The following is a 27,362-nucleotide window of genomic DNA, read 5'->3' on the forward strand; positions in this document are numbered from 1 at the left end:
TCCGCCCTCACTAGCGCTGCCTTGGTCTCAAAATCCTCTCCCTTGCTCTTCTTCCTAGGACATTGGTTCGCATAGTGACCCAGTTCCCCACAATGGAAGCACTTGACCTTGGAGAGGTCCTTTTTCTTCCTTTTTTCCTGCTTTCCCGCAGATGTGAGAGCCGCGTCTTCTTCTTCCTCCTTGATTCTGACCTCTTTTCTGCTACCTCCTGCCTTGGTCACCCATCTGATCTCTTCTTAACGAAGAGCCGCCCACAGTTCCTCCCAATCTGGAAGGCTCGACCTGCCCAGTATGCTCTGGACAAATACCTCCCAATCTTGTGAGACTACATTCAATGTGGTCCTCACCATCAGTTCCTGATTCGACGTGGCCCCTATAGAAGTTAGTTGGTCACAGATCTCCTTCAATCCATTGAGGAAGACATCTATCTACTCTCCCTTCTACATTTGGTATGACCGCAGTTGATTTTCAAGTAACATCTTCCTCTGCACGAAAGTATGCTGGTACAATTTCTTCAGGGCATCCCACATCTCATTTGTTGTGTCCTTCTCGGCAATATGCAACACCACATGATCCTTGACCCCATCAAGAATGATGCACTTCGCCCTGGCCATTGCCTCCTCGTACTTCTCATTTTTAGCTGGGTCAACTGGGATCGCTATTGTTTTCAAGGTGAAGTCCTTGATGCGATATTTGTCTAGAATGGACAAGATCCTGGCCTTCCAGACCACGAAGTTGGATGCTCCGTCCAACCTATCTTGATCTCTCAGTCCATTCACGGCCATTATGCTGCTCTTCTTCCGACTCCTCCGAGTCTCTCTACTTCCCTCCTGGAAGTCCTTGGTTCAACTCCCTCTGAGTCTCGATTTCCCTTCTAGAAATCCCTCCTCCTTGGCCTTTCCCTATTAGGTACTGTTCTGACCACATTACCCCATCGGCTTCGCTCCGCAAATTATCCGCAGCCTCCTATTCCCCAGCAATTTGAAGGACTGAGCCTCTACGCTCTACGCAATCCCAACATGGGCAAAATATGCACCTCCTTGCCACAACATCGATCCTTCCTGACTAAGAAAGATGAACGGGCATTGCGTAGGTCAAGTCTGCTCCTCTCTGCCTCTGCGCTGATCCTCCTCTTTGCTCAAACTGATGACGCAGGCCCTCTGCGTCACCCCTTCCTTGCTGCTTTCTGCTAGGAACAATTTCTATCACTCGGGACTACTTTCTGCTAGGAACAACTTCTGTCACTCGGGACAACTTTTTCTGCTACTACTGCTTTGCTCAGCTGATGCCTTCAGTTATCTTGTGATATGTAACCTCTCTCTGATACCACGTTGGAATTTCTAAGTTTAATCCATTAGAAATTCTTCCTGTACTATCTGATTTATTTCTTCCTACTTGTTCAATTACTTAACAAGTTATTTACCATGTAAATACTGAAAATAAATACAAGTATAGTATCAACACATATAGATCATCAATTGAAAGTAAACAAGCACACAAGTGACACCGTTGTTTTTGGACTAATGTCCCCGGAAAAACCCAATGTGGGAAAACTGGTGCAACTATTCAAAGGGTTTTATTATTATGCAGTTTCAAAATACAACCTGGGTGCCAGAAATGGCTCACCCAACAGAGAATGCCCTCGGCAGTAGTACCTCTCAGTCGGAGATAGATATTCCGACTAAATCACCAAATAAACGATCCCACAACAACAATGCAGCTTCTGCTACTCTGTGTCACTCTGATAGGGACTGTGTCACCTTATCCAGCTCTCCAGCTCTTAATCTGTCCCACGAAGTTCTCCCAGCGCTACCTCTAGGCCCTACGTCAGCCTCTCTGGCCATGTATCAACCTCTCTGGGCTCTGCGTCAGCTTCTGGAGCCTCTACATCAGCCCCTAGATCCTATGAGTCTCACAAGCTGGCCCTCTCTGGATCTGTGCAGCTCCTGGCTACCTCTGCGTGGCCTCTAGCTGGCTCTGCGTCAACCTCTCACGACTCTGTGCTGATCCTCCTAGTACTAACTCTGCCTCTTTGCTATGTATTCACCGCCCCTCGGCTGTAGCTCAGATCACTTGATTTCCTCAACAAACCCTGCCCCAGAAAATCGAATTCTTGATCTCACTTGGTGTGTTCTCCAACTGACCCTCAAGCCTCCTCTTATACTTTTCTCATTGGTCCATCAACGGCCGAGATTAAATCTCTAATCAACGACTAAGATTAGATTTGGCTTGATCCATGACTTTTTGACCCTTCTAACCCAGTTTTATATTAATAGCCATTAACATTTTATTTTTCCTAAGTTTAGACTTGGGAACTCCATTAAAAATATTAATTATTTTAATATCTCCCAAACCGGTTAGAATCTGTCCAAACCATTTCTGGGTCTTGGAGATCTCATGTGCTTTAGTCTCTCCACCAATTTTCATGGCTAGATCACATCCGATGCTACCGCAAATCAACAATACTTCTTGCACACTTCTACATAAATACAGCAACTTCATGTCCCATCACAATAAATACATTTTCGTTGGTAAATTGGATAATTCCCTTATATTGCTTCTTCTCGTAGTTCACCAATCACCTCAATACTTCGTCTCTAGTGTAGGGAATTCTATATTATGGCATGGGCTAAACTTTAGCTAAAACATCCTGTTCCCCGACATTTTTTCTAGAGTTTCAGGCAAATATTCCATCAGCCAATTTGCTGGAAAGTCAAAACCATAATTCTATAAAAGCAATTCTTGCAATCTCAGCAATTGATCATTGCGCCCTGAGGCTTTGGGACTTTTTGGACTGACCTAGATGCTCGAAATTGCAATCTGAACATTGTATAATCAGAATCTGCAATTCTATCTATCACCCAATTCCAGTGAAGCAAGGACGATTTAGTTCATCTTTAGATTACACCCTGTTTTCCTGCTTCACACCAGTCCATGAAGGATCTGCCCACATAATTAAGGAGATTCTTGTCTGCAATGTATACTTACAAGCTAGTTACCTTGCATAAAGAGACCGATAACAGTTTTTCAAATTCCTTGTAGTTTTTCAATATTACCATGTGACATGTCAATTTTTCTAACTTATACCAAGATACGCATATCTTTGTTGTACTTTTTCCCAAGTTCAAATTGCTTGGTACTTCTTATACGAAAGGATAGATATATATGTTAGACTGCATCGTAATGATCCCTAGATTTAACCTTTAATTAGTAACTGCAAGTCTGTACTAGCTCTGCCACTGTCTTGCATTAAATTCAAATTGTTAACTTTACTGCACTCTTTTACAATACTTTATAGTTGGTTACCACATTTATGGTCATTGATGTTTACTCAATATAAATATAGACGAAGTCTAACTTATAGACAAAATGGTTTTTTTCACTGAAATCCAGCGATACAATTTCAAGCAAGATTGTGATTTTGTTGTTATTTAAAATACATTTTTGAATGCATATATGGATTCAGTGCCCTGAAAAACCCCTGGACCACTTGAATTCTGCAGATTAAACAACTTAAATTCAAGTTTTTAAAAATCTCTGCCAGATTTTAGTTAAATTAACCAGAAAAAATGCCCTGAAAAAGGTGATTTACTCTATTAGTTAGACTATGCAATAAATATATATTCACTGCACTAGGGTAAGACCTTAATATGGTTTACTATCTTTAGGATTCAATAACATTTATGAATCTTCACTAATCTAAAGTGATAATAGATAAAGTAAATTGTTGGAACCATAAATTAGCAAGTCAAGACTACATAGTCTCAATTGCATGAGAAATGACCAAAAACGTTAAATGGTGTTGGTCATGTGAGTTTTGATAACAAGGGAGATTTGTTGTTGGGATATGCTCTGCCTTAACTTTATTATCTAGTATTATGGATATATTATTCTATCTCCTCAATCTAGCATCTAATTAACTGTAAAGTATCAGTACTTTTCATTGCATTCTATCATCTCTTCCATGTATCTTCACATGTAAAAATTGTGCTGTAAGGTGCAGGAAGATTGGTCTGTAAAATTATCATTCAGCTTGACTATCAACTTCCAAAACATAAAGCCAATTTAATTCTTGGGTTGCATGTTAATGAACCTTCTAGTGTTCACATAAAATTAGCTCACTAACATTTTCAATGTTTAAAGTCTAACGCTTGGTCTTTCTTATATTTCTCCGATGTTTGGATGTGTTAACAAACTTAACATACAAAATAAGGAATATGATAGATGTGGCTGACACATAAAGGGAAGAAAGTATACTTTCTAGTTGTGACAGTGATTCCTGAATTTTGTATGCATATTTAATCTTTTAATTGAAGTTATATTAGACTATGGAAGAGTGGTGGACTTACATCTTCAAGATCCCTTGAGCAACTATCAGCTTTTTCTGCAATATTGTCATTCTCAAGCATCAAGATATCTTGTGAATCCCTAACGTTCATTTCAGAAGCTGAACAAGAGTTGGCATGCTGATCTTCATGTTCATTCTTGCTTGAAACTTGAACTTCTCTATCAGTTTTGGAAATCTGCAAAACAACATTTGTATTAGAAGTACGCTGTGTCAATAGGATCATATCTGGAACTAGTTCCCTCAAAAGTTTCCAATAGTTTGAAAATTGAACAATATTTCCACTATATTAGATTCACCTCTTGTTTGACAACAGATTCCGTTATCTTCTTACTGTTACGCAATTTGTTTTCTGAAACTGTTGCTGATGATGAATGTTCTATATCAGTTTTCCCATAGGTCCTATCTGGAAACCCGCTTTCCATCATAGTTGGATGGATCTGGATTTTCCTGTTCATTGTAAGCTTATCAGTTACCTCTTGTTTTCTATAATTGTATGGTTTTAATGATCAAAGGCTGAAACAAATTTTCTTAAGACCATAATGGCTATCTAAAAAGTTTTATTGTAACGTTAGAACATTTTACCCGACTGTATTAGTTGAGTTGATCTCAGTCACTGGTGGGGAGCCCGATATCCGTTTTAAAGGTTTCATGTTAATTGTATCTGCCATTAATTTCTTTGGTAACAACCATAAAACAATCAATAGAATGCATCATATTTCCTAACAAAATAATATAGGAAAAATGGATTGTACTTCAATTCTAGTCTAAATGGGATGAAAGATGATTGCTAACAACACATTTACATCAAGTTCAAGAAACACCAAAGTTTCCATGGTGCAAAAATGTGAGAAACTTAAACAATTCAATGTCATCCATACTTGATGTATGATTTTGGTCTTTCATATTTGATATGGTAGAATTTTGGTACCTTTATTCCACAGTGCAGAAATGTGAGAAAACTTACACAAACAATTCAAAGTTTTTTTATGGCTTGTAGCATAATAATGATACATGTTGCACTATATTTTGAACCCCTAGTTATACATGTTGGTCTTTATTATCACGTGTTTTTCATCATACAGAACCATATTGAAAAATACACACATGAGGGTTGTTCACATTGGCAACTAGGGCCAAACTCCATGTGGGTTTTCCTATTCATGGACGCTGATATTTTTCTTGGATTCCTCTCGTCGAGAGGTGTAGGATTGATCTAAAGACCATCCGATTCCGACATGTATTCATGGAGATATGAATTTATTTGTGTTATGGGACAATTCGTCAAGTTCAGCCAGCAACCAAATTGCCCCCACTTATCCTCAACGTTTTAGTATAAATAGAGGTGGTCTTCAAGTCATTTGAACCATCATCTCTTGTGATCTCTCTCCACTTGTCTTTGGGTTTTGGTGGTAGGGATATGCTGCCCTAAAGGGTCTTCCCTAGCCATAGACGTTGTTTGAAGAGATCCATATGCTGCCCTAAATTACAGTCATGAAGGCTAATGCAATCAGGGAGGAAGGTTTCATAATGCAGTCCAAGGAGAAGCCTTAATGCTGGTATGGTAGAAGCCTAATGTGTCATGGAGGACAGCCCTTATGGTGGAGTCTAAGAAAGGTTCTATGCTCTCCTAAATGTGACCTTCCTGCACAGCAAGAAGAAGCCTAAATGATGCCCTAACGTTGCCCTAACAAACTGTTCTAGGCCGCAGTTTAAAGAGGGTTTTTATGTGCCCTAACCGCTGTGAGTGCAAGCCCTAGCCGCAGTCCTATTGGGAGGACTATAGCCTTAACCTAGCCGCTGATAATGAAAAGACTTGGCCGCAGTTCTAGGAGATCTCTAGCAGTCAAAGAGAGCCACCATACGCTGCCTAAAAGGTTCCTCATCCACTGTCTAAACACTCAATCTAATCCGCAGTTTCAAAGAGGCATCTATCTGCCCTAGCCGCAGTGAAAGGTGAAGGTTACAGCCATCGAAATAAAGGTCTCTAGCAGCTGTCATTTGTGCTTCAAACCGCAGTCAAAGTAGGGCCAATACTGCCCTAGTCTCAGCCCTCAAGGAGGTCATCTTGGCCGCAGTTGGAGAGGACCCTATCAGCCAAATGATGAAGTTTAAGAGGTCCATATCTCTGTAAGGAAGGAACCCTTATACACTGTAAGGAAAGCCAAATCTATGTCACATTGTTGTAGAGGACAGCGTGACACATTTGAGATCTGTTCTGGGCATGACTGTGCAGTAATAAGGCTGATTGGAAGACATTGCTGTTCAAGGGTAAAGATAGCTGGGTACTGTATGACAACCTTACTTGCGGTTGGGCTAGGCCGCAGGCCATAGAAAGCAGCATAGATTGTGTTAAGGGTTGCACAAGGATAAGGACTGAAGTTTGATGTGACTGCTTGTATTGACAACATGTTTAGATGCAGCAATTGGATGCAGCATGGTGTTAGAGACAGCAGTGAAATGCAGCATGGTGTTAGAGACAACAGTGAAGTGCAGCATAGTGATAAGTGCAGCTTGATGGATGCAGCATAGTAATGATTGGGTGCAGCTCGGTGATGGGAGCAGCACAATGATGAGAGCAACTCAGTGATTGGGTGCAGCACAGTGACGGATGCAACATGATGATGAGGTGTAGCACAGTGATGGGTGCAGCATGGTGATGGAATCACCTTGGAGGATCAGTGGAAGCAGTTTGACTTCACATGAGTTCAAATCAGCTACCTCATGTATCATCTTCTTAGAGAAGATCTCTGCTCTTATTATGACAAGTCAAAATGTTGACTTCTGATGTATATGTACTATCTCTCTCTCTCCCCGCTGAACTAATGAAGAATATATAAGAAAAATTGATCAAGGGTTTCCCCACATTGGGGTTTGTCCTTGGCTGGCGCCACATCTTGTGTCCTCTTGTCTTGGCTTGTTTTCTGATGTTTATGTTTATGTTCTATCTGCAATTTACTATCATGTTGATGTGATTGCTAATCTGGAATTGATATTGAGCTAAATGAAAAAATTGAAATAAATTGCTCTAAGCATAGAACATACCAAAAATTAACATGGTATCAGAGCTAGGTTAAGACAAAGCCCAAGCAAGACTGAAAGAGCAATCACCGAAGACAGTTGGAAAGGACGAAAGGGCTCAATGGGTTCCTCAGTGAAGGATAAAATCCCTGAGCCTCCACAAAATGCACCAGCTACAAAGAACAAGTACACCAAGGGTGGAAGGAAAGGCAAATGTCTTGCGTACAATAAATTTGGCCATTATGCGAAGGAGTGTCCGAATAGAAGGGACACATCACTTGATGATGATAACAATCATTCCAGGGCATCTTCAATGATCGAAGGAATGATAGGTACAATGGCAAAGGAAAAAAGGAATGCAGGTCATCACGAAAATGGTCGACTCTTCAAAGAAAGCAAGGAACTCCAGGTATGGAGAATCAAATGTTGTTTCTGATAAGCTAAAGGAGTATTACCTTATAATGGCCCTCTCCACTACTTCTCCTCCAGACTCTTTGGGAATCTGGCTTATTGATAGTAGTGCTTCAAGGCACTCCATCAAATACAAGGAAGCTCTCTCTAATTTGATAGAGAAGGAGACAATCGTGGAGATTATTCTGGGAGTTGATGCCACCTATCCCGGAAAGGGTGCAAGGAATGTTACCCCTCAATTGAATGAGGGTAACACGATTCATTTACAAAAATTTCTTTATGTACCTGATCTCAAGAAGAACGTGGTGTCCATTTCGACAATGGAAGTCAAAGGTTTCAAGGAGGCATTCATCGATGGAAAGGTACATGTTTGAAAATGGAATTTTCAAGATGCTTTTACTCATCAGTTCAGAGTTGGCAATTTGTATCAAGTTGTAGGAAGTCCATTGGGGGCCATGTCATGTGACACATCTCTTCTATGGCACAGATGCTTGAAATGAAGGAAGAGCATGAAGGTACATGTCCAAGATGTACCGAAGGAAACATTACAAAGGGGACTGTTGTCGCACAAATTGTCTGAATAGCGCGACAACGCTCAGACCGGGGGCTGTCACCCTGATCCCTGATCTCTCCATTTAAGCCATCTCCCTAAGCTAAGGGGGGTAGACCCTATGGGATAAAGGAAGACCAACTAGGAACCAGCTGGGTTGGGAGACACAGCGAGGCAAACAAGCACTTGATTGATTTAAGAATTGATTAGCCTTTTAAGTACTTTAAGACCAGTGCCTTTGCTAGATTGGTTTGCTACTTAGAAAATAGAAATGGAAACAAACCCTTTAACAATAGCTTGAAAATATTTATTGAAGTGATAAGCATTAATCAAGCAATAACGAAAGATAGATGTGAGACATTCACCAAATGCACAAAATTTTAGCAATTAAACTTTAGAAGATCAAATGCTTTAAATAACCACAAAATTTAAATGCTAACCAGTTCATAAAATGATTCACCACTTTCAGATAGCTAATCGCACATTTAACCATATAAGGAAGCTTTAAACCCACAAATTTGGAAAATCATTTTTTAAATATGCCAAGCAAGACGAAAGGTTTTCGATTTAAATGTTTTTGGACTTTTGAAATTTTTATTTTTTATTTATAAAACAAAATGAAACTTAAATATTTCTAGTTCTAAAACTAAATCCTAAGTTAAATGAACTGAAAAATCTAATTTTAAACAAACTAACACTTTATCATATATACAACAAAAATGAAAATCGATTATATATATATATATATATATATATATATATATTTCAAAACAAAAGAAAATAAAAAATAAAACTTAAACTAAACCAAAAATCGAAACTAAACAAGAAAAAACCGAAGGATTAAAACTTTTTTATTCTTTTTGGGATTTTTTCTAAATTAAAAATTCAAAATCAAATATATCTAAAATTAACAAAATCTACTCCTAGAACTAAGATCTATCTAAAACAAAATTTTAATTTTAAAAATAAAACTAAAACGCATAAAACTAAACTAAATGAAATAAAAACTATACGCACAAAACCTAAGGTCGAAAATGAAATTCGTTTTTTGTGTGCAGGTGTTTGACGGCAGAGAAGAGGTGATAGATGCAGGTCAATGGCAATGTTGGGACCTAGCCGAGGGGCAGCAGATACAGCTGAGGCAACGTTAGATCGAATAGTAAGAGCAACATGCAGGAGGAAGACGGGTTCGAAGCAGGAAGTGAGGATGGGTGATGAGCTTACTGCGAGTGAAGGCACGCTAACAGCAAAGGGAGCAGGTTGAACGCCGGCGAGGAAGGTTATGGACGCGTGGAAGGAGGGAGCCATAGAGGAAGAAGAGGCAACGGTGGAAAACAGCTGCGTTTGAGGAGCGTGGACTGTTGATGCACGCAGAGGACACAAGACAAGTGTGGCAAGGCGATGAAGAAGCTGGAGTAGGAGGGATGCACGTAAGCCAGGCTGCAGAGATGCGTGGGAATGGAGCCGGTTTTGGAGCATGCAAATGAAGAAGGGAGCTGGCGCGGTGTGAGTTTTGATGGCAGCGGATAAGGAGCAAACGGAAGGCAGAGGACGCAGGCAAAGGAATTAGACTGCGGTGAGGAGAGAGAGCCGCGTGAGAATGGGAAAAAATGCATGGGCAGCGTTTGGAGAAGCCGGAAGAGGCAGTGTGTGAAAGTGGTCGTGGGTAGCTGCGTAGGGAAAGCAGATAGCAATGGTGTTTGCGTGAGGAAGAAGGGAGCAGCGGAGCTAACGGACAGCGTTGGAGCAGTCACGTGGATGGAGGATACGCAGAGAAAGGAAGAGATGCAGCGTGAAACCCCACCAGGCAGCCAATCGATCTAAAAAATCGATCAAAAATTTCACCAGAACTTAAAATTATTTTCCAGAAATGCTAAAAAAAACTTTTAAACTGCTCTGCTTCAAATTTCTCAACGAAAACTTTCGAATGACAGTTCCCAGATTTAAAATATTCCCAAAAAAAACTTGGACTGCAGGAATAATGCTTCTGCAAGAGATGACTTTGAGGCCAGATCTTACCCTCCAGGGCCTAGATCTGGCTTCAAAATCAAATTTCGACTTCAGATCTGCAACCTGCAACCTGAAAACAAACAGCCAGAACCCGAATATGCAAAAAATAAATGAAACCCTAGAAACCCTAAGAATCAGCTAAATAATTACAGTGATTACAAACTGAAGGCTCTAAATAGCCAGATTTGTCAGTATGCCACAGAAATATTTTCAGAATTTTAAATTTACTATGAGATGCTTCAGAAAACCCTTCATGCATTCACAAGAAAAATTCAAATGATAAGCCCAGGATCAAAACTAGCTAGGCTCTTCAGAAAGTGCTTCTCGGGAGTTGGCTGGTTCAGCCGAGAACTTCCCCAAACGCCCGTTGATCTTCGAAATCTAGATTTTCCTGCACAGCTTACTTCAACCATTAACAAAGAGGGAGAAAACGATACTAAAATCCAAATCTAATGGAGATACCTGCCATCATGTTCAGAAATTTAACTACCATTCAAACCCTAGCGACTAAACAAGATACCTGTGTTTAAAATCACTCTTGATAAAGCTATTATCAATGGCTGAAATTAAAATCATGCACAGAAATGAAACATCTTACAGCAATTCCAGAAGAGTAACACCAACAAGATTTCAACCCCAAAGTCTTTCTTTATTGCACATGAAAAATGACTACAAGAGAGCTTTCTTTAGCACAAGACTCAAATCGAATGATCTCAAATGACCCCTGACACCCTATTTAAAGGAAAATTTCCCAAAACGGCTAGTTCGAGTGATCCATGTCAAAGTGATCTCGACCGTCGATGAGGATCAAAATCTTTTGTAATCTCATCCGTTGAAATTTTAAATGCATTTTAATATATTAAAAAATTAAAATCTTGCATTTATTTCCTCAAAACTTTGACTTATTATTATTTTATTTTTTATTTTTTTATTTTTTTTAATTTTACTATTTTTTTATTATTTATATTTTTTATTATTTTTATTGGACCCTCGAACTTAGCCTTTGAAAAAATCACCTAGGACCTAGGACCTATGAGGGGATAAAACATTTTCTAACCCTTAGACAATTTACATCATGATTTTTTACATTTTTACGTCTCAAGGGGGGGAAACCCATTTGACATAGACCCTCATAGACCACCCAGTTCTGCGACACAAATATAATCTAGCAGATTAAGAAATTTGTAATAACCTAACCAAATAGTTAGGATTATTTCCAAATTACTTTTACATAGACTCGAAACACACTAGGATTCCCCTAAGATTCTAATGACAAAATCCATTCTAGCTTTGGGGTTAGGCTGAAGGAAAACTCTGCCGACCATGGGTCGATGAGACAAAAAACCTTCCAGAATGTAGATCATCATTAGAAGATTAGGTTTACCTAGGCAAATACATACATGACATAGATCTGCTAAGATTATTTACAATTTACACATGCAGACTGGGTTTACAACATAACATGATCGGGCTGATGATGATAGTCGAATGGCACGGACACATCGATCAAGCGCTATCCCTTTTGCGAAAAAAGGGGGTGTACTGATATGGGTAGTTGACACGTAGTGGTCAACAAGGACCATTCCCCTCATGTAATAGCAAGACCTCAGATGTGGAACAACCCGATGGGTTTGAGATTCATGATCAGGAATCTCATGTATGCAGGTTGAAGAAAGCTCTCTATGTTTTAGAGAAAACACCCTAGGCTTGATATGAAAGGATTGATGGCTAGCTAATGAACTTGAGACTCACTAGGAGTGAAGCCGATCGAAACCATTGCTTGAAGGTTGTGGATGATAGACCTCGCATACTGGCACCTTATGAGGACGACCACTTTCTAACAGGTGCAAACCCTCTTATTTGCAAAAGTAAGAGGGAGTTGGATTCCGGATTTGGAATGGTGAACTGCAAGCCCATGACTACCTCGATGAAGCCTAACTTTAAGAAGTTATGCGGTAGTGATGCCAGACCTGATTTGGGAAATGCATCTGAGTTCCATAAACTCATACTAGCATTGATGTTCTTGGTGAACTCCCGTCTGGATATATGTTTTGCAGTTACCATGTTGAGCTCATATATGGTTGAGCCTCACTGAATTGGTGCCAAGAATACTTTGAGATATCTTCAGGGCACAATCTCTCATGGATTGAGATACACTGTCGGAAATGTGAAGCTGCATGATTATTCTGATGCTGATTAGGCAGGCAGTGTGGAGGATTGCAAGAGCACTTATGGGTGTTGTTTCTCTTTGGGTTCTACTTTGATATCTTGGATGAGCAGGAAGCAGAAGTCGGTTGTTTTGAGTACTGCTGAGGCCAAATACATAGCTGCGAGTATGGCCTCGTGTGAAGCTATCTAGTTTATGAAACAAAGGATATGCATTTTCTCACAATTTCATGACAGAGTACTTAATTTTCAGAAATTAATTTTTAAGACAACAGTAAGAAAAACTTTATGACAACAGCAATATGACAATGAAAACAGTAAGCTATCAATGATATCCTTATGCCAAAAATTTACTGGAATTTTTCCTAACTTTCCCACATGAATTATCAAAAATTTTCAACCTGTTGTGATGTGATTTCCAGAATTATATTAGATCTAATATACTTATTACAGTTAGCAATTAAAACATGAATGCCCAACTGAAGAAATTAATTCCTTAAGGTATTAGACAACTTAGGAACTGATTTTAGGCTAACCCACATGAAATTTTTCCACTGTTATATTTCAGACTTCAGAAACATAATTATTCAGATATAACAGTGACCAAAAAATGTAGATCTAGGCCAAATTCTTGATACATATCAAACATAATTGACTTATTAATGTATTTATCAATTTTTTAGTTAATTTCAAACCACTTAGATGTGTTTTTCACCACTATTAGAAAGGTATGTGACTGTTGTAGCAAACAGTGAGGAAAAAGATGGTTTAGAGATCAAACCCTTAGGCCCTAGGCCTTGAAGATCACTTGCCAAGTTGCCAAAAAAAAAATTCAATATCTGAAACAAATTTTTATCAAATTTTCTACAAAAACTCACCAATGATTAGCTTCAGAAAATCAAATATTCAAATCAGAAATGGAGCAAGGGAATCTAGGGCCAATGAGAGCTAGCACTAGGTCCAATAGAACTAGCGTTGGGCTAGGAGAAGGCAGATCTGGGCTTAGGAGCCCCAAAACTTGAAACCTTTGTTCTGAAAAAAATTATTTTGTTTTAGATCTTCAGATTTATTGCAAAATCTTTAATGACTGGCCTTGTAAAAAGATTTGGAATAAGATATTGCTCTCCAGGGCCTAGATCTGTCTCAAAACCCCTAGATCTGCTTGAAAAATCTCAAATCTGAAGATTTACTTGGTTGATTTCTCAGATCTATTCCTGCAAACAATCTTTGAGCTCAGATCTTGCCCTCCAGGGTCTAGATCTAGCTTAGATCTGAAGATTTACTTGGCTGATTTCTCAGATCTATTCCTGCAAACAATCTTTGAGCCCAGATCTTGCCCTCCAGGGTCTAGATCTAGCTCAGATCTGAAAATTTACTTGGCTGATTTCTCAAATCTATTCCTGCAAACAATCTTTGAGCCCAGATCTTGCCCTCCAGGGTCTAGATCTAGCTCAGATCTGAAGATTTACATGGCTGATTTCTCAAATCTATTTTTACACAAGTGAAAAGAGAAAAACCCAATACCCAATATGTACAAAAATAGAGAAAATCCCAAAAAGCCAAGTGTTAAAATTCAAAATTATGTTACAAAATTTCAGATTTACACAAGTAAATAACATATTTATACAAATAATTTACAAATCTATACAAATAATTTACAGATCTATCAAATTTGAGGAGTATGAGTCTAACTCCACTCCCAGATCTGATAATCTAAGGCTCTTAATAGCCAGATCTATCAAAATTCTCACAAAATATTTAAAAGATTTTGAAATTTTGGAGAGGTACTAGCCCAAAAACACCCTGCAAAAAAAAGATTATCGTTAGATAAATCCTGAGGCTTATATGAAGTAGGCTCTTCAGAAAATATGTGTTGAGAGTTGGTTGGTCCAACCAAGAACTATCCCCAAACGCTTAATGAGAACCTGAGAGATCTTCTACAAACACTAGATCAACCATCAAATCAAGTAGAGAAATAGAACAATAATAAAATTCTGAAGAAGTAGATATGCCTGCTACTTCAATCAAAATTAAAAATGTTACCCTAGATCCAACAAACTGAATAAGATACCTGTATTCAGATTATTCTAAGAGAGCTATTGATTGATAGTGTTCATATAATATTAAGCAGAAACTGAAACAATGTTACCATAAATTCATGAAGAAGAACACTACAACACGTTGAAACTCCAAAGACTTTTGCATTAATTCAAAAAAGTATACAAAAGAGCTTGAGAGCTTAGTACACGATCCAAAGATCGGATGAACTGACTGACAAATGACCTCCTATTTAAAGATAAATCCTCCAACGGCTAGTTTGAGTGATCCTCGTCAAAGAAATCTCGACCATTGATGAGGATTAAAATTTCTTTTAATCTCATCCGTCGAAATTTTAAATTATTGAGGAAATTCGAAATTTTCAATTAAATGCATTTTAATTAATTCAAAAATTAAATTTTTGAATTAATTTCCTCAAAATTTTGACTTTGACTTAACCCTAGGGACCAGAGGCTTAAAATTTAGCAAAATAATTAATTTACCTTAGTCCCTCCCTGGACCTCTCAAACTTTAATTTTTTAAAGACCAACGAATTTTGCCTTTGGAGAATTTAAATTTACTTAGGACCTAGAATTAATCAAATTTCTGGCTTAGGATTTTAATTAATTTTGGCTAAAAAATTTAATTAATTAACCTATGAGGGGATAAATTATTTTTCTAAACCTCAAGACACTTTATATCATGATTTTTACATTCTTTACATCTCAACGGGAAAACCCATTTGCAAAAGACGCTCACAGACTACCCAATTTTGTGACACAATATAATCTAGCAAATCAAGCAATTTGTAATAAAATAACCTAACCAAATAGTTAAGATTATTCCCAAATCACTTTTACATAGACTCGATCTAGAACACTACGACTCCCCTAAAATCCCAGTGACAAAATCCACTCCGGCTTTGGAGTAACGCTGAAGGAAAACTCTGCCAACCATCTGAGAATGGATCGATGAGACAAAAAACTTCCCAGAATGTAAATCGTCACCAGAAAATTAGGTTTACCTAGGTGATTACATACACGACACGGATCTGCTGAAATTATTTACATTATACACATGCAGACTGGGTTTACATTATAAGATGATCCTGAGGCTGATGATGATAGCTGGATGGCAGGAACACATCGATCACGCACTATCCCTTTTGCGAAAAAGAGGTGTACTGCTATGGGTCGTTGAAACGTAGTGGTCAACAGGTAGGATGAGTGGTTCATCCTTCTCCTGTTGAGACACAGTCATAGGGTGAGTAGTTCAGCGTTCCCCTAGTGATTTGTTGTGTACAGGGTGAGTGGTTCAGCCTTCCTCTGGGATACCCCTAGCGACATGTAGGCACGATGAGTGGTCCATCCTTCTCCTGCTGAGACATCCTACCTATGCAGTCTAGGACTCATGGGAAGTACTTGTCATCTGGCCAACGAGTAGGGAAATGAGGATAGGTACCATAGTAGTACTGATGGATGAATCATATATCTATTGTACTCCCTATGCTAGGATGATATTGATCTGGGATCAACTGGAACTGACTTCGGGTCAGTAAGAGTAATATAACTCACTCTCTTTTGGAACTGATTTCGGATCAGTAAGAGTGGTATGATACACTCTCTTTATTTGGAACTGATGTCACATCAGTAAGAGTGGCATGATACACTCTATCTGGAACTGATTTCAAATCAGTAAGAGTGGTATGATACTCTCTTTATTTGGAACTGATTTCGGATCAGTAAGAGTGATATGATACACTCTCTTTATTTGGAAATGATTTCGGATCAGTAAGAGTGATATGATACACTCTCTTTATTTGGAAATGATTTCGGATAAGTAAGAGTGGTATGATACTCTCTTTTGGAATTGATTTTGGATCAGTAAGAGTGGTATGAGACACTCTCTTTTATATGGGACTGACTTTGAGTTAGTAGAGGTGTTAGGATATTCCGACACAGGAAATAGTTAAGTATAACTTGGTCTAGTGTAGAGATAGGTAAAGTGTGCTTCTTTATTATGTACTTTTGTAACTTACAATCCGACGGTCACGATATGTAGTGATCTGATGGTTCATTCTCTCCTCGGTATTACCGACACTTGATCTGTGTCTTAACCCCCGATTGGTCCATGATCTCTATTTAAAGAGCATGGAGGGTCATTTGTAGAGTAACCGTTCATGAGAGAAGCTTACGTAAATTTTCATTCTTTTTTAAATAAATTGCCTGAAATGGCCGCGTTGACTCAGGCCGTGAACTATTTCCCTCTTTGAGGGTTTTAACTACATCAAGAATACTGGTGTACTAATCTGTAATCTGATTGTGAGCGGTGTCCTTTGGTGTTCTGTCTGAGGAACTTACCCTGTAAATTCCTACATGGTACCAAAAGCCATTTGAAGATTGTATCCGTTGGTGATCCAAACCCGAAGTCGGTAGAACTGCATCCGACTGTCGTTTCCTATATCTACTGTTTCTGATTACTTTCGGGCCGAGAGGACTGCTCTATTGTGTTGGGAGCATAGTATTCAAAACTGGCCCAGCTAACCGGTTACCGGTCTAACCAGCTAGTTAGCAGGCCCACCAGTTGGAACCGGTCAAAAAACCCGATTAGACACCTTATTTGGCCAAAAATTGGAGCTAACTGGTCCTAACCGGGCGGTTTAGGACAGAACTAGCCGGTTTGTGGTCAAACTGGTCGGTTTCGTCCTAAACCAGCCAGTTTATTTCCAGGGCAAGTATAACCCCCACAAAATGCATTTTTGTGAGTTTTGGAGTTGTTTTGAGGGAAATTTGGGGTTGTTTTCCTCCAAAAATAGTCCCTCCAAGAAAAACATGCCTACCCTCTCATTTTCCTGACACATTTCAACCCTAACAATGTTGGCAATTTAAATTTTTAACATTACCATGAAATGACTCAGGATGTTTGAGAGTGGTTTCGACCTCATTGGATTTCAGATGGAGAAACTAGAATTTTAGATTTCACTCAAAACTCAGCAGACTAAATGGTTTTCAGGATTTCATGGTTTGGGGGTAAACAATAAATGCAATCGGAGCTCCAAATGATGAGAAAAACTCCTGATCTAGATCCCATTGTGTTGGATGATATTGATCCAACATCAGAATGGGTGGAGGAGACTGAAAAACCTGTGTTTGAGGCTGATTTTGATATCGACATGGATTTAGCGGGGGATGAAGCAGATTATGTGGTGGCATCAGAACCAGGTTCAGTAGCGGCATCAAGGAAAGGCAAAGAACCAATGGAAGGCACTAATCATGCAGGTCAACAAACTTGTGCTTCCATTAGGTCCATTTCTATTGTTATTGGTGGCATTGATACTGAGGTTGCGGATCAGGCTTAGGCATCCTCAGACTCTGAACCAGATGATGTCTATGTAGCTCTTGATGATGATCTTGTGGCTAATAGTGATGACGAACTTGATGATTGATCATGTGTACACTGTAGACTTGTAGTAGGCCAATGGCATCATAGCTTGTAGCAATGTTTTTGGACTTTATAGGCCATTTAGAGCCTCATTGCTTATGTATTTTGCTATTTTGCCGATGATATGTATTGCACTCAGTGCCATTCTGATATATTCACCATTACATGGTATATAAATCAGCAAACTTTGCATATTTTGTCTCTATTGGCTTGGAATCATGGTTTTAAATTTTAAAAATAGTTTTGTTTCATTAAAAATTAATTATTTAATGTATTTTTCTAAAACCGGTTCGTTTAGACCAAACCAATCCCGGTTAGACCAGTTTCGGTCGGTAAACCGGTTCATTAGGTGGGCTGGTCCGGTCATCTATTCCGGTTTTAAAAACTATGGTTAGGAGCATCTGTTCCAGTGAGTAACCCCTTTCATTTCACGCGAAAAGGTTTCTGGTAGCCCTAGCTACGTCATTTTTAAGATCTGGACATATACAATGTTTATTTGCAGTTTTTAGTTATTTTCTCTCTATTTATTTTAGTTTATTTATCTCTTTGTTTTTTATTACTAGATCTATACCTTTCATTTCTGTGTATGCTCTTTGCCCCACGACTCTGTGCAATCTGGGAAAATTAGAAACAGAAAAGAAGGATTTTTCTTATGCGTATGCTCTTTTCCGCGGCGCCTTAGTGTGATCTCGGAAAATCAAAAACATGGAGGAAAATTTATAGTTTCGGGTAAAGCTAACTTCAAACCATAAGATTTGTTTTTTTTGTATGTCCATGTTGGGTTTTTTGGTTTTTGTTTTGTAGGCAAAAAAGAGTTTTCTCAAATAAGCACACACCCCAAAGCTTCAGTGACTAAAAAAAAAAGCCCTTCCTCTTTTCCAAAAATTACTAAGCTTTTAAACTAGCTCACTTGGTCCAAAGTTACTTTATGAGAATAGAGGTTTTGGGTTCAAGTCTTTCTTTTTGTTGAATTATTTTTTCAAAAAGCACATGTAGCTTATGTTTTAAAGTTAATTTATGTAAAAGTGTTCTCACCCATTATAAAAAGTGAGTCACTTATTATTCTAAAGTCTCCATCTTTTATTTAAGTTACAATTTAGTGGGTAGCTCATAAAGTACCATTGTAAAAATGCTTTCACTTATTTATAAAAGTGAGTCACATAATTTTTTTTTTGTGAGCTAATTAGATTTATGTTTGGAAAGGGGAGATTTTTTTAAAATATAACATTATTATTCATTTCCGCACATTCACACACTTCGTCGGCATCTTCAACAACTTTTCTTCAAAAATCCATAACTTCTTCATCCGGAAGCCGTTTTCAGAGCCGTTTTTGTTAATCAGCCTAACTTTTCAAGATCTTTCCATTTTCAACTTACTTTTAGCTTCTACAACTTCAGTTTTTGTTAAAATGGAAAGTCCATGCCAAGTTATTCTTAGCAGCACCAACTACTTCCAATGGTGGTCCTACATTATGGATTTACTTAAAAATAAAAGTCTTTACAGAATAGCCTCAGGCCAAGAAACCAAACCTCAAGATGAAGATAAGGCAGCCAAATGGGAAAATAGGCAAGATCAAGCACGTGGGTTGATAGGGATGTCTATTTCTCCAGACCTTAGATTCCATATCGCAAAACTTGATACTCCTAATGAAGCAATGAAACAACTCACTAAATTTTTTGGAATTAAAAATGAAATTAGATCCCATCAACTCGAAAATGAGTAGTTTACATTGGCCCCAATAATTTTTCTTCCATTGAAGATTTTTTGTCCAACTTCAAGACCCTTAGACTTCTCTTGGAAGGTGTCAAGGTTAAGAAAGAAGATGGTAGCCTTATCTATTCCATTCTTACTAAGTTGGGACCAGCATACTCTGTCTTTGTTTCCACCTTCCATTCTACTAGAGAAACCTTTATTTCTCAAGGACAAGACTACAAGTCCCCCTCTCTTGATGCCTTTTGTGATTCTTTAATAAGAGAACAAGAAAAGCTTTTATATCTTGGTCTTCTTAATCTTGGAAACTCTTCTAAGAAAGCCTTAGCTGCCCAATAGCAACCAAATTCAAAGAATCCTACGAAGCAGTATCCTAAAAGGAATGGTCCTAAACCAAACAAGGGTCCTAAGCAATTTCAGCATCAAAATGAAAAATCATTTCAACAAAATGATAAGGCAAATAAAAACAAAGGGAAGAAGACTGATAGACATTGCCACTTTTGTAATCGAGATAGCCACTTAAAATCCAAATGCTTTAAAAAGATGGAAGCCTTGGAAGCAGCAACGAAGAAGCATAACATCCATTTGGAGCACTCTTCAACTTCAACTTCATCTTCAAGAATAGCACTTTCTGCATGTGGTTGTCAAGCATCTCGGTCTGGTTATGCACTAAATGTATCTTCTTCTTCTCATTCTTATGAGTAGCTCATTGATTCTGGAGCTTCTTATCACATTGCCAAAAACAAAGCCATGTTTTCTTCTTTAAATGATTGTAACACCAAAAATATATATGTTGATGATGATAGATCTCTTAGTGTTGGGGACTGGAACTGTTCATCTAGACAAAGGTCAATTTAATGATGTATTATGTGTTCCAAGCTTATCCTGCAACCTTCTATCTGTATATCAGATAACTCATTCAGGTGAAGGTAAAATCGTTGAATTTTCACTTCACGATGTTGTAATTAAGGACCTAAGAGATCTTAGACAGATTTTAGCTACTGGCATTACTAATGATTCTACAAGGTTGTATAAGTTTAACAACTTTGGGTCATCAAATCTTCCCTCGGTATTTGTTGCTCATAATGATGAAGTGAGCAAACTTTGGAATGAGAGATTTGGTCACTTAAACTATCACTCCCTTCAGAATCTATGTAAAGAAAATATGGTGACAGGTCTTCCAACGGTATCTTGCAGAGATGGTGTTTGTTCCAGATGTGTACTCGGAAAACATCATCGGGATAGTTTTGAAAAACGTGCCTCTTGGCACGCCTCAGCGCCTTTACAGCTTGTGCATAGTGATTTATCTGCTCCACTTTCAGTTGTTTCATTCTCTAGCTACAAGTATTTCTTAACTTTCATTGATGATTTCTCCAGACACACTTGGGTATACTTCTTAAAACTGAAGAGTGAAGTATTTAACATGTTGTTGGCCTTTAAGGCCTTTGTTGAAAAACAATCTGGACATCAAATTCTTAAGCTAAGATCTGATAATGGTGGAGAATATGTTAACAACAAATTCATCAACTTTTGCACTGAGAATGGAATTCAAATGCAACATACTGTTCCATATACTTCACAACAAAATGGTGTAGCTGAAAGGAAGAATCGTAGCTTAAAGGAAATGGCTAATTGTATGCTTCAATCTAAAGGACTTAGTCTTAATTTTTGGGCAGAAGCAATTAACTGTGCAAATTACATAGTAAATCACACTCCTACTAAGGTTTTAAATAATATCACTCCAAAAGAAGCATGGAGCTCAATTAAACCAGATGTAAGTCACTTTCATGTTTTTAGAAGTGAAGCATGGGCCCAATATTCGTGTTTTTAGAACCTAAGAGTGAAAAATGTTTTTTTGTTGGATATTCTGAAGATGTTAAAGGATATAGACTTATTCCACTTCAGTCCAAAAATGTTATCATTATAAGAAATGTAAAATTTGTTGAAAATATATTGGCCTACGAGCCTAGTTTGGCGGATGTGCCACCTCTCTCTATCCCTTCTACTTCTGAAAATATTTCTTCTTCAGATGATGACAGTGAGGATGACAATCCTCCCCCACCTTCTTAGGATCCTCCTTCAGCTCCTCAACTTCCAAAATGGGTCCATGCTACTCGGGATGCAGCAGGTGCTCTTGCCGGTGATCCTACAGATCAACGACGTACACGTTCTCAGTTCAATAGAGCCTCTTCTTTACTGGATCAAGCTTCAGCGAATTATGATCTTGACACCTTTGCAGAAGCTTCAGGCCATCCAAATTGGGATGCAACTATGAATGAAGAATATCATTCATTATTGGAAACTGATACATGGGATCTTGTTCCTCTTCCAAAGGGACGAAAACTTTTTAGATGCAAATGGGTTTACAGAACCAAGTATGGACCAGATGAAAAAGTTGATAAACATAAAGCTCGTCTTGTTGCTAAGGGTTTTTCACAAGTTGAAGGCATTGACTATACTGAAACCTTCTCCCCTGTTGCCAAAATGAACTCTATCAGCCTTGTTCTTTCCCTTGCTGCCTCTTTCAAATGGGAAGTCCATTAGATGGATGTTAAATCTGCCTTCTTGCATGGGGACTTGTATGAAGAAATCTATATGGAACAACCTACTGGCTTTATGCAAACAAACTCTAGTCTTGTATGTCAGCTTAAGAAATCCCTTTATGGTCTCAAGAAAGCCCCTCGGGCTTGGTATGCCAAAATGGATAGCTTTCTTTTAGAAACTGGCTTTTCTAGGTTTCATTCTGACAATATTGTCTACACCAAGAAAGTGGGCAAGTCTCTTATCATTCATGTTCTTTATGTTGATGATCTTATCCTTACTAGTAGTGATCCCAACCTTATAAACCATGTGAAGTCCAGCCTTAAAAAGAAGTTGGAAATGACAGACGTAAGACACTTGCATTATTTTCTTGGTCTTCAAGTCTTGCAATCCAAGGAAGGTATTTCCCTTTCCCAATCCAAGTATGCCTTTGATCTTCTACGCCATTTTCACATGGAAGACTGTAAGCTAGCCCCTTCTCCCTTTCAGTCTGGAGCCAAACTTTCAGTCACTTATGCTTCCCCTGAAGTTGATGCTACCTTATACCGTCAACTTGTAGGAAAACTTTTGTATCTGACCCATACTCATCCTGACCTTTCCTTTGTTGTTGGCCTTATTGCTCGGTTTATGCAAAACCCACATGAAAGTCATTGGAAAGCAGCTAAAAGAATACTTCGTTATGTTTGAGGTACAGTTCAGTTTGGGATTCATTAGTGCAGAAGCATCTCCTCTATTGGTTGGTTTCACTGATTCCGATTGGGCTGGTGACCCTGATGATTAGAAGTCTACTGCAGGTTATGTGTTCACTCTTGGTTCAGGACCTATTACATGGGCTTGCAAGAAACAAAGTGCCATTTCTATTTCTTCAGCAAAAGCAAAGTATTGTGGTGCTGTAGAAGCTAGTAAGGAAGCCCTGTGGCTTCATCAAATCCTGTCAAAGTTTGGCTTTCAGCAGCAGCATCCGGCTACACTTTGGTGTGATAATCAAATTGTCATTCAACTATGCAAAGATTCAGTCCAACATCAGCGCAACAAACACATTGAACTGCACATGCACTTCATCAGAAAGCTCATTCATGACCATGTTCTTGAAGTGCAATATTGTTCAACAAATGATCAAGTTGCAGACATCTTTACAAAGGCTCTCACGGAGGGGAAGTTTACTAAACTTCGATTTATGGTTAGAGTTCAGGAAGTTGTCATTAAGGGGGGATAGGCTCTAATGCCTCCTTCCTTCTCCTATTGTGTCATATTTGTACATCCTTCAATCCTATCCCAAGTTGTTCTTAAGGGGGGATGTTAGGATATTCCGACACATAGGAAATAGTTAAGTATAACTTGGTCTAGTGTAGAGTTCGATAAAATGTGTTTCTTTACTATGTACTTTTGTAACTTACAATCCGACGGTCACGATATGTAGTGATCTGACGGTTCATTCTCTCCTCGGTATTACCGACACTTGATCCGTGGCTTAACACCAGATTGGCCCATGATCTCTATTTAAAGAGCATGGAGGGTCATTTGTAGAGTAACTGTTCATGAGAGAAGCTTATGTAAATTTTCATTCTTTTATTAATAAACTGCCTGAAGTGGCCACGTTGGCTTAGGCCGTGGACTGTTTCCCTCTTTGAGGGTTTTAACCACGTCAAGAATACTGGTATACTAATCTGTGATATGATTGTGAGCAGTGTCCTTTGGTGTTCTGCCTAAGGAACTTACCCTGTAAATTCCTACAAAAGGATGGTATGATACATTCTCAATCACTTCTTCTTCATAGTTCAGCAGAGCAGAGTAGTGCAGGGCAATGATGTTCGAGATAGTATAGTCTGGCAGATGGATTAGTAGATGGAGTTCTCCCTAGTTGAGAGGGAGTGTTAACATTGGCAACTAGGGCCAAACTCCATGTGGGTCTTCTTATTCATGGAAGCTGATATTTTTCCTGGATTCCTCCCATCGAAAGGTGTAGGATTGATCTAAAGATCATTCGATTCCGACATGTATTCATGGAGATATGAATTTATTTGTGTTATGGGACAATTTGTCGAGGTGAGCTAGAAACCAAATTGCCCCCACTTATCCTCAACGTTTTAGTATAAATAGAGGTGGCCTTCAAGTCATTTGAACCATCATCTCTTGTGATCTCTCTCCACTTGTCTTTGGGTTTTGGTCGTAGGGATACGTTGCCCTAAAGGGTTTTCCCTAGCCCTAGACGTTGTTTGAAGAGATCCATGCGCTGCCCTAAATTACATTCATGAAGGCTAACACAGTCAAGGAGGAAGGTTTCATAACGCAATCCAAGGAGAAGCCTTAATGCTAGTATGGTAGAAGCCTAATGTTGTCATGGAGGACAGCCCTTATGGTGGAGTCTAAGAAAGGTTCTACGCTCTTCTAAATGTGACCTTCCTACACAACAAGAAGAAGCCTAAATGATGCCCTAACGCTGCCCTAACAATGTAATATTCCTAACCCAGAATATTCCTCAAACCCCAGAAAAAAAACTCCAACCAAATATATGCAAATGATATAATAACCCAGAAGTGATAAAATAACAGTGGAACAACATATAATAATGTAAACCGAAAATATAAGTAGATACACAAGAAATGCTAAGCCATTTTATTATACTGAGCAATAAAATGAGTACAAGAGGTGATTAGACAGATGGCACCTCAACTTGCACAAGGCAAGTGAAGAAATAGTCTCAGAATGACAAGAATGGCCTCTCTACGTGGATGTTGCTGCTAGGAAACAAATGATGATTTGGGGCTGCTCCCCTCCTCGAAAAATGCTAAAACTCTAGATTCGGGCTCTACTCAAGAAACCCAGAAAAACCCAGAAAGCTTTCCTGGAATGGCCGACCCCTGAAAAACACCCTCTTGGGGTTCTACGCAGTTCCTCAATGCCCTGCGCTGCCACTAAAGAAAACCCCTCTAAACTCTGCCTGAAACCCTTACCAAAAATCCTCCAATGAGACAAGCGTTGAACCCCTACTCAATCTCCCAGCATAAATCCACCTTCAAAACCCCAATCCAGCACTACAACCAAAAAGAACTGCGTCCCTCTCCAAGTGCTGCGCAGTCCTCCAAAATGCTGATGAAACTACTGCTGAAATGCTGATAAAACTACTGTTGAAATACCGATGGAAATACCTTGCCCGAGCAGGCACTCGAAGCCCCCCGGGGGTAAGGGTGAGATCTCCGAACGGAGACACTCAATGCACTATACAGTGCTGCAGACTAGCTAAATAGCCAACGTGCTCAGAAGTCGAAACGACTAGCTCCAAATGCACATAACTGAATGATCCAAAATGAGGGGGCTCCTCTATATTTTATAGCCTCTACCTCTCACAATCCCTAGGCTCACCTCCTCCTGCGTGCTTCTCCTCTTGCCACGTGTTCTTCCCTCCTGCGTAGTCTCTCCATGTGTCTGTGTGGGCTCCATTTCTGCGTCCCCCTTTGGCCCCCTTGGCTCCCCTTTAAGTCACAATGTTGTGCTACCTAGGAAGTGACTTTTTATTCTAAAGTGAGTTATGCCCCCCTTCCTCACTTTTTTATTTACAAATAACTATAGAAGGCAAAAATCGAATATTCCAATCAGCCATGGCTAATTAGAAATATTACAGTCTCCCCCGGCAAAATGTTGCTTGTCCTCAAGCAACTGAAGTGAAGGATGCTACAAGATCTTCTCACTCTCCCATGTGGCATCCTCATCCGGCAAATTCTTCCACCTCACCAAGAATTCCCAGACTGTCCTGCTCCGCAGCTGCCTCTCCCTGGTATCAATGATAGCCTCCGGCTGTAATACCAAATGCCCCTCGTCATCCATGGGTGGTAGCTCATCTGTCACTATCACCTGCTGCCCCAATGCCTTCTTTAGGCATGATACATGAAAAATGTTATGAATCTTGCTGCCTTGGGGCAGCTCCAGCCTCCAACTCATATGCTACCTGTCCAATCCTTTGTATCACCCTGTATGGCCCATAAAAGCGGGGCTTGAGCTTCTCAACCCCCTTCTGCTTCAGTGACGACCGTCTGCATGGCTGTAATTGTAGGTAGACCATGTCCCCTACCTCGAACTGCCTCTCCACCCGACCCCTGTCGGCATATAGCTTCTGCTGGTTTTGTGTTGTAGCCATGTTATCCTTGAGAGCTCGAAGGATATCCTGACTCTCTTGGATCCAAATCTTGGCTCTAGGAGCCCTGCTATCACCAAACATCACGTCAACAATAGATAAAGGATGATACCCATATAAGGCATAAAATGGTGACATACCAATGGACATGTGATGTGAAGTATTGTAGCAGTACTCCCCCATATGCAACCACCTCAACCATGCTCGCTGCTACCCACTGACATAGTTACGCAAGTAGCCCTCTAGCAACTTGTTAACTATCTCTGTCTGCCCATTCGTCTATGGGTGATAACTGGTACTCGGTGTCAACTCCGTCCCCACCAACCGAAAAAGCTCCTGCCAAAACCCACCCATGAAACGGCTGTCCCTATCACTAATGATGGTCTTAGGAAGACCATGTAGTCTGAAGATCTCTCTAAAGAACAGCTCGGCCACCTGTGTTGCTGTATAGTGTGCGGATATGGCAAAAAAGTGTGCGTACTTTGTCAGTCGGTCAACGACAACAAAGATGCAATCCTTGCCCTGTACCATGGGCAACCTTGTGATGAAGTCCATCGAAATACTCTCCCATTTCCCCTCCGGAATGGAAAGAGGCTGCAATAATCCCGCGGGATGGCTCACCTCTCCCTTGTTCCTCTGGCAAACATCGCACTCCCAGATGTGCCGGAGTACATCCTCCTTGAGGCCCTTCCATGAGAACCTCTGCCTAACGCCCCTGTAGGTTTTTGTAAACCCCTGATGTCCTACCAACATTGAATCATGTGATGCCTGAAGTATCTTCTTCCTAAGCTGAGACCCCTCAGTCAAGAAGATCCTGTCCTTGTAATAGATGATCTCATCGACCACCCCGTACCTATCATCTGCCACCTACCCATCCAGAACTTCACATGCAAACCTATCCTTGGAGTACTCTACTAAGAGTCGAGCCCTCCAGTCTGCATCCAAGCTCATAAGAGACAACGTGGCTGGTCTACGTGAAAGGGCATTGGCTACCACA

The 27,362-nt window shown here is 39.5% G+C and overlaps 1 protein-coding gene across 1 annotated transcript in view; it reads right to left on the minus strand.

Moving 5' to 3' along the window:
• LOC149162716 (uncharacterized) overlaps positions 1–27,362 on the minus strand; it is a 258,643-nt gene that overhangs the window by 27,197 nt on the left and 204,084 nt on the right. The window contains exons 6-8 of the mRNA XM_089435774.1: positions 4,931–5,022; positions 4,645–4,795; positions 4,350–4,523 (exon numbers count right to left, since the gene is read on the minus strand). Coding sequence (XP_089291900.1) covers positions 4,350–4,523; positions 4,645–4,795; positions 4,931–5,022 — 417 coding nt within the window. The remainder of the gene's footprint in view (positions 1–4,349; positions 4,524–4,644; positions 4,796–4,930; positions 5,023–27,362) is intronic.

Source organism: Pinus tabuliformis, chromosome 5_2 (genome assembly GCF_031772625.1).
Source record: "Pinus tabuliformis cultivar Carrire ecotype Pingquan chromosome 5_2, CPIR1, whole genome shotgun sequence".
NCBI lineage: Eukaryota > Viridiplantae > Streptophyta > Pinopsida > Pinales > Pinaceae > Pinus > Pinus tabuliformis.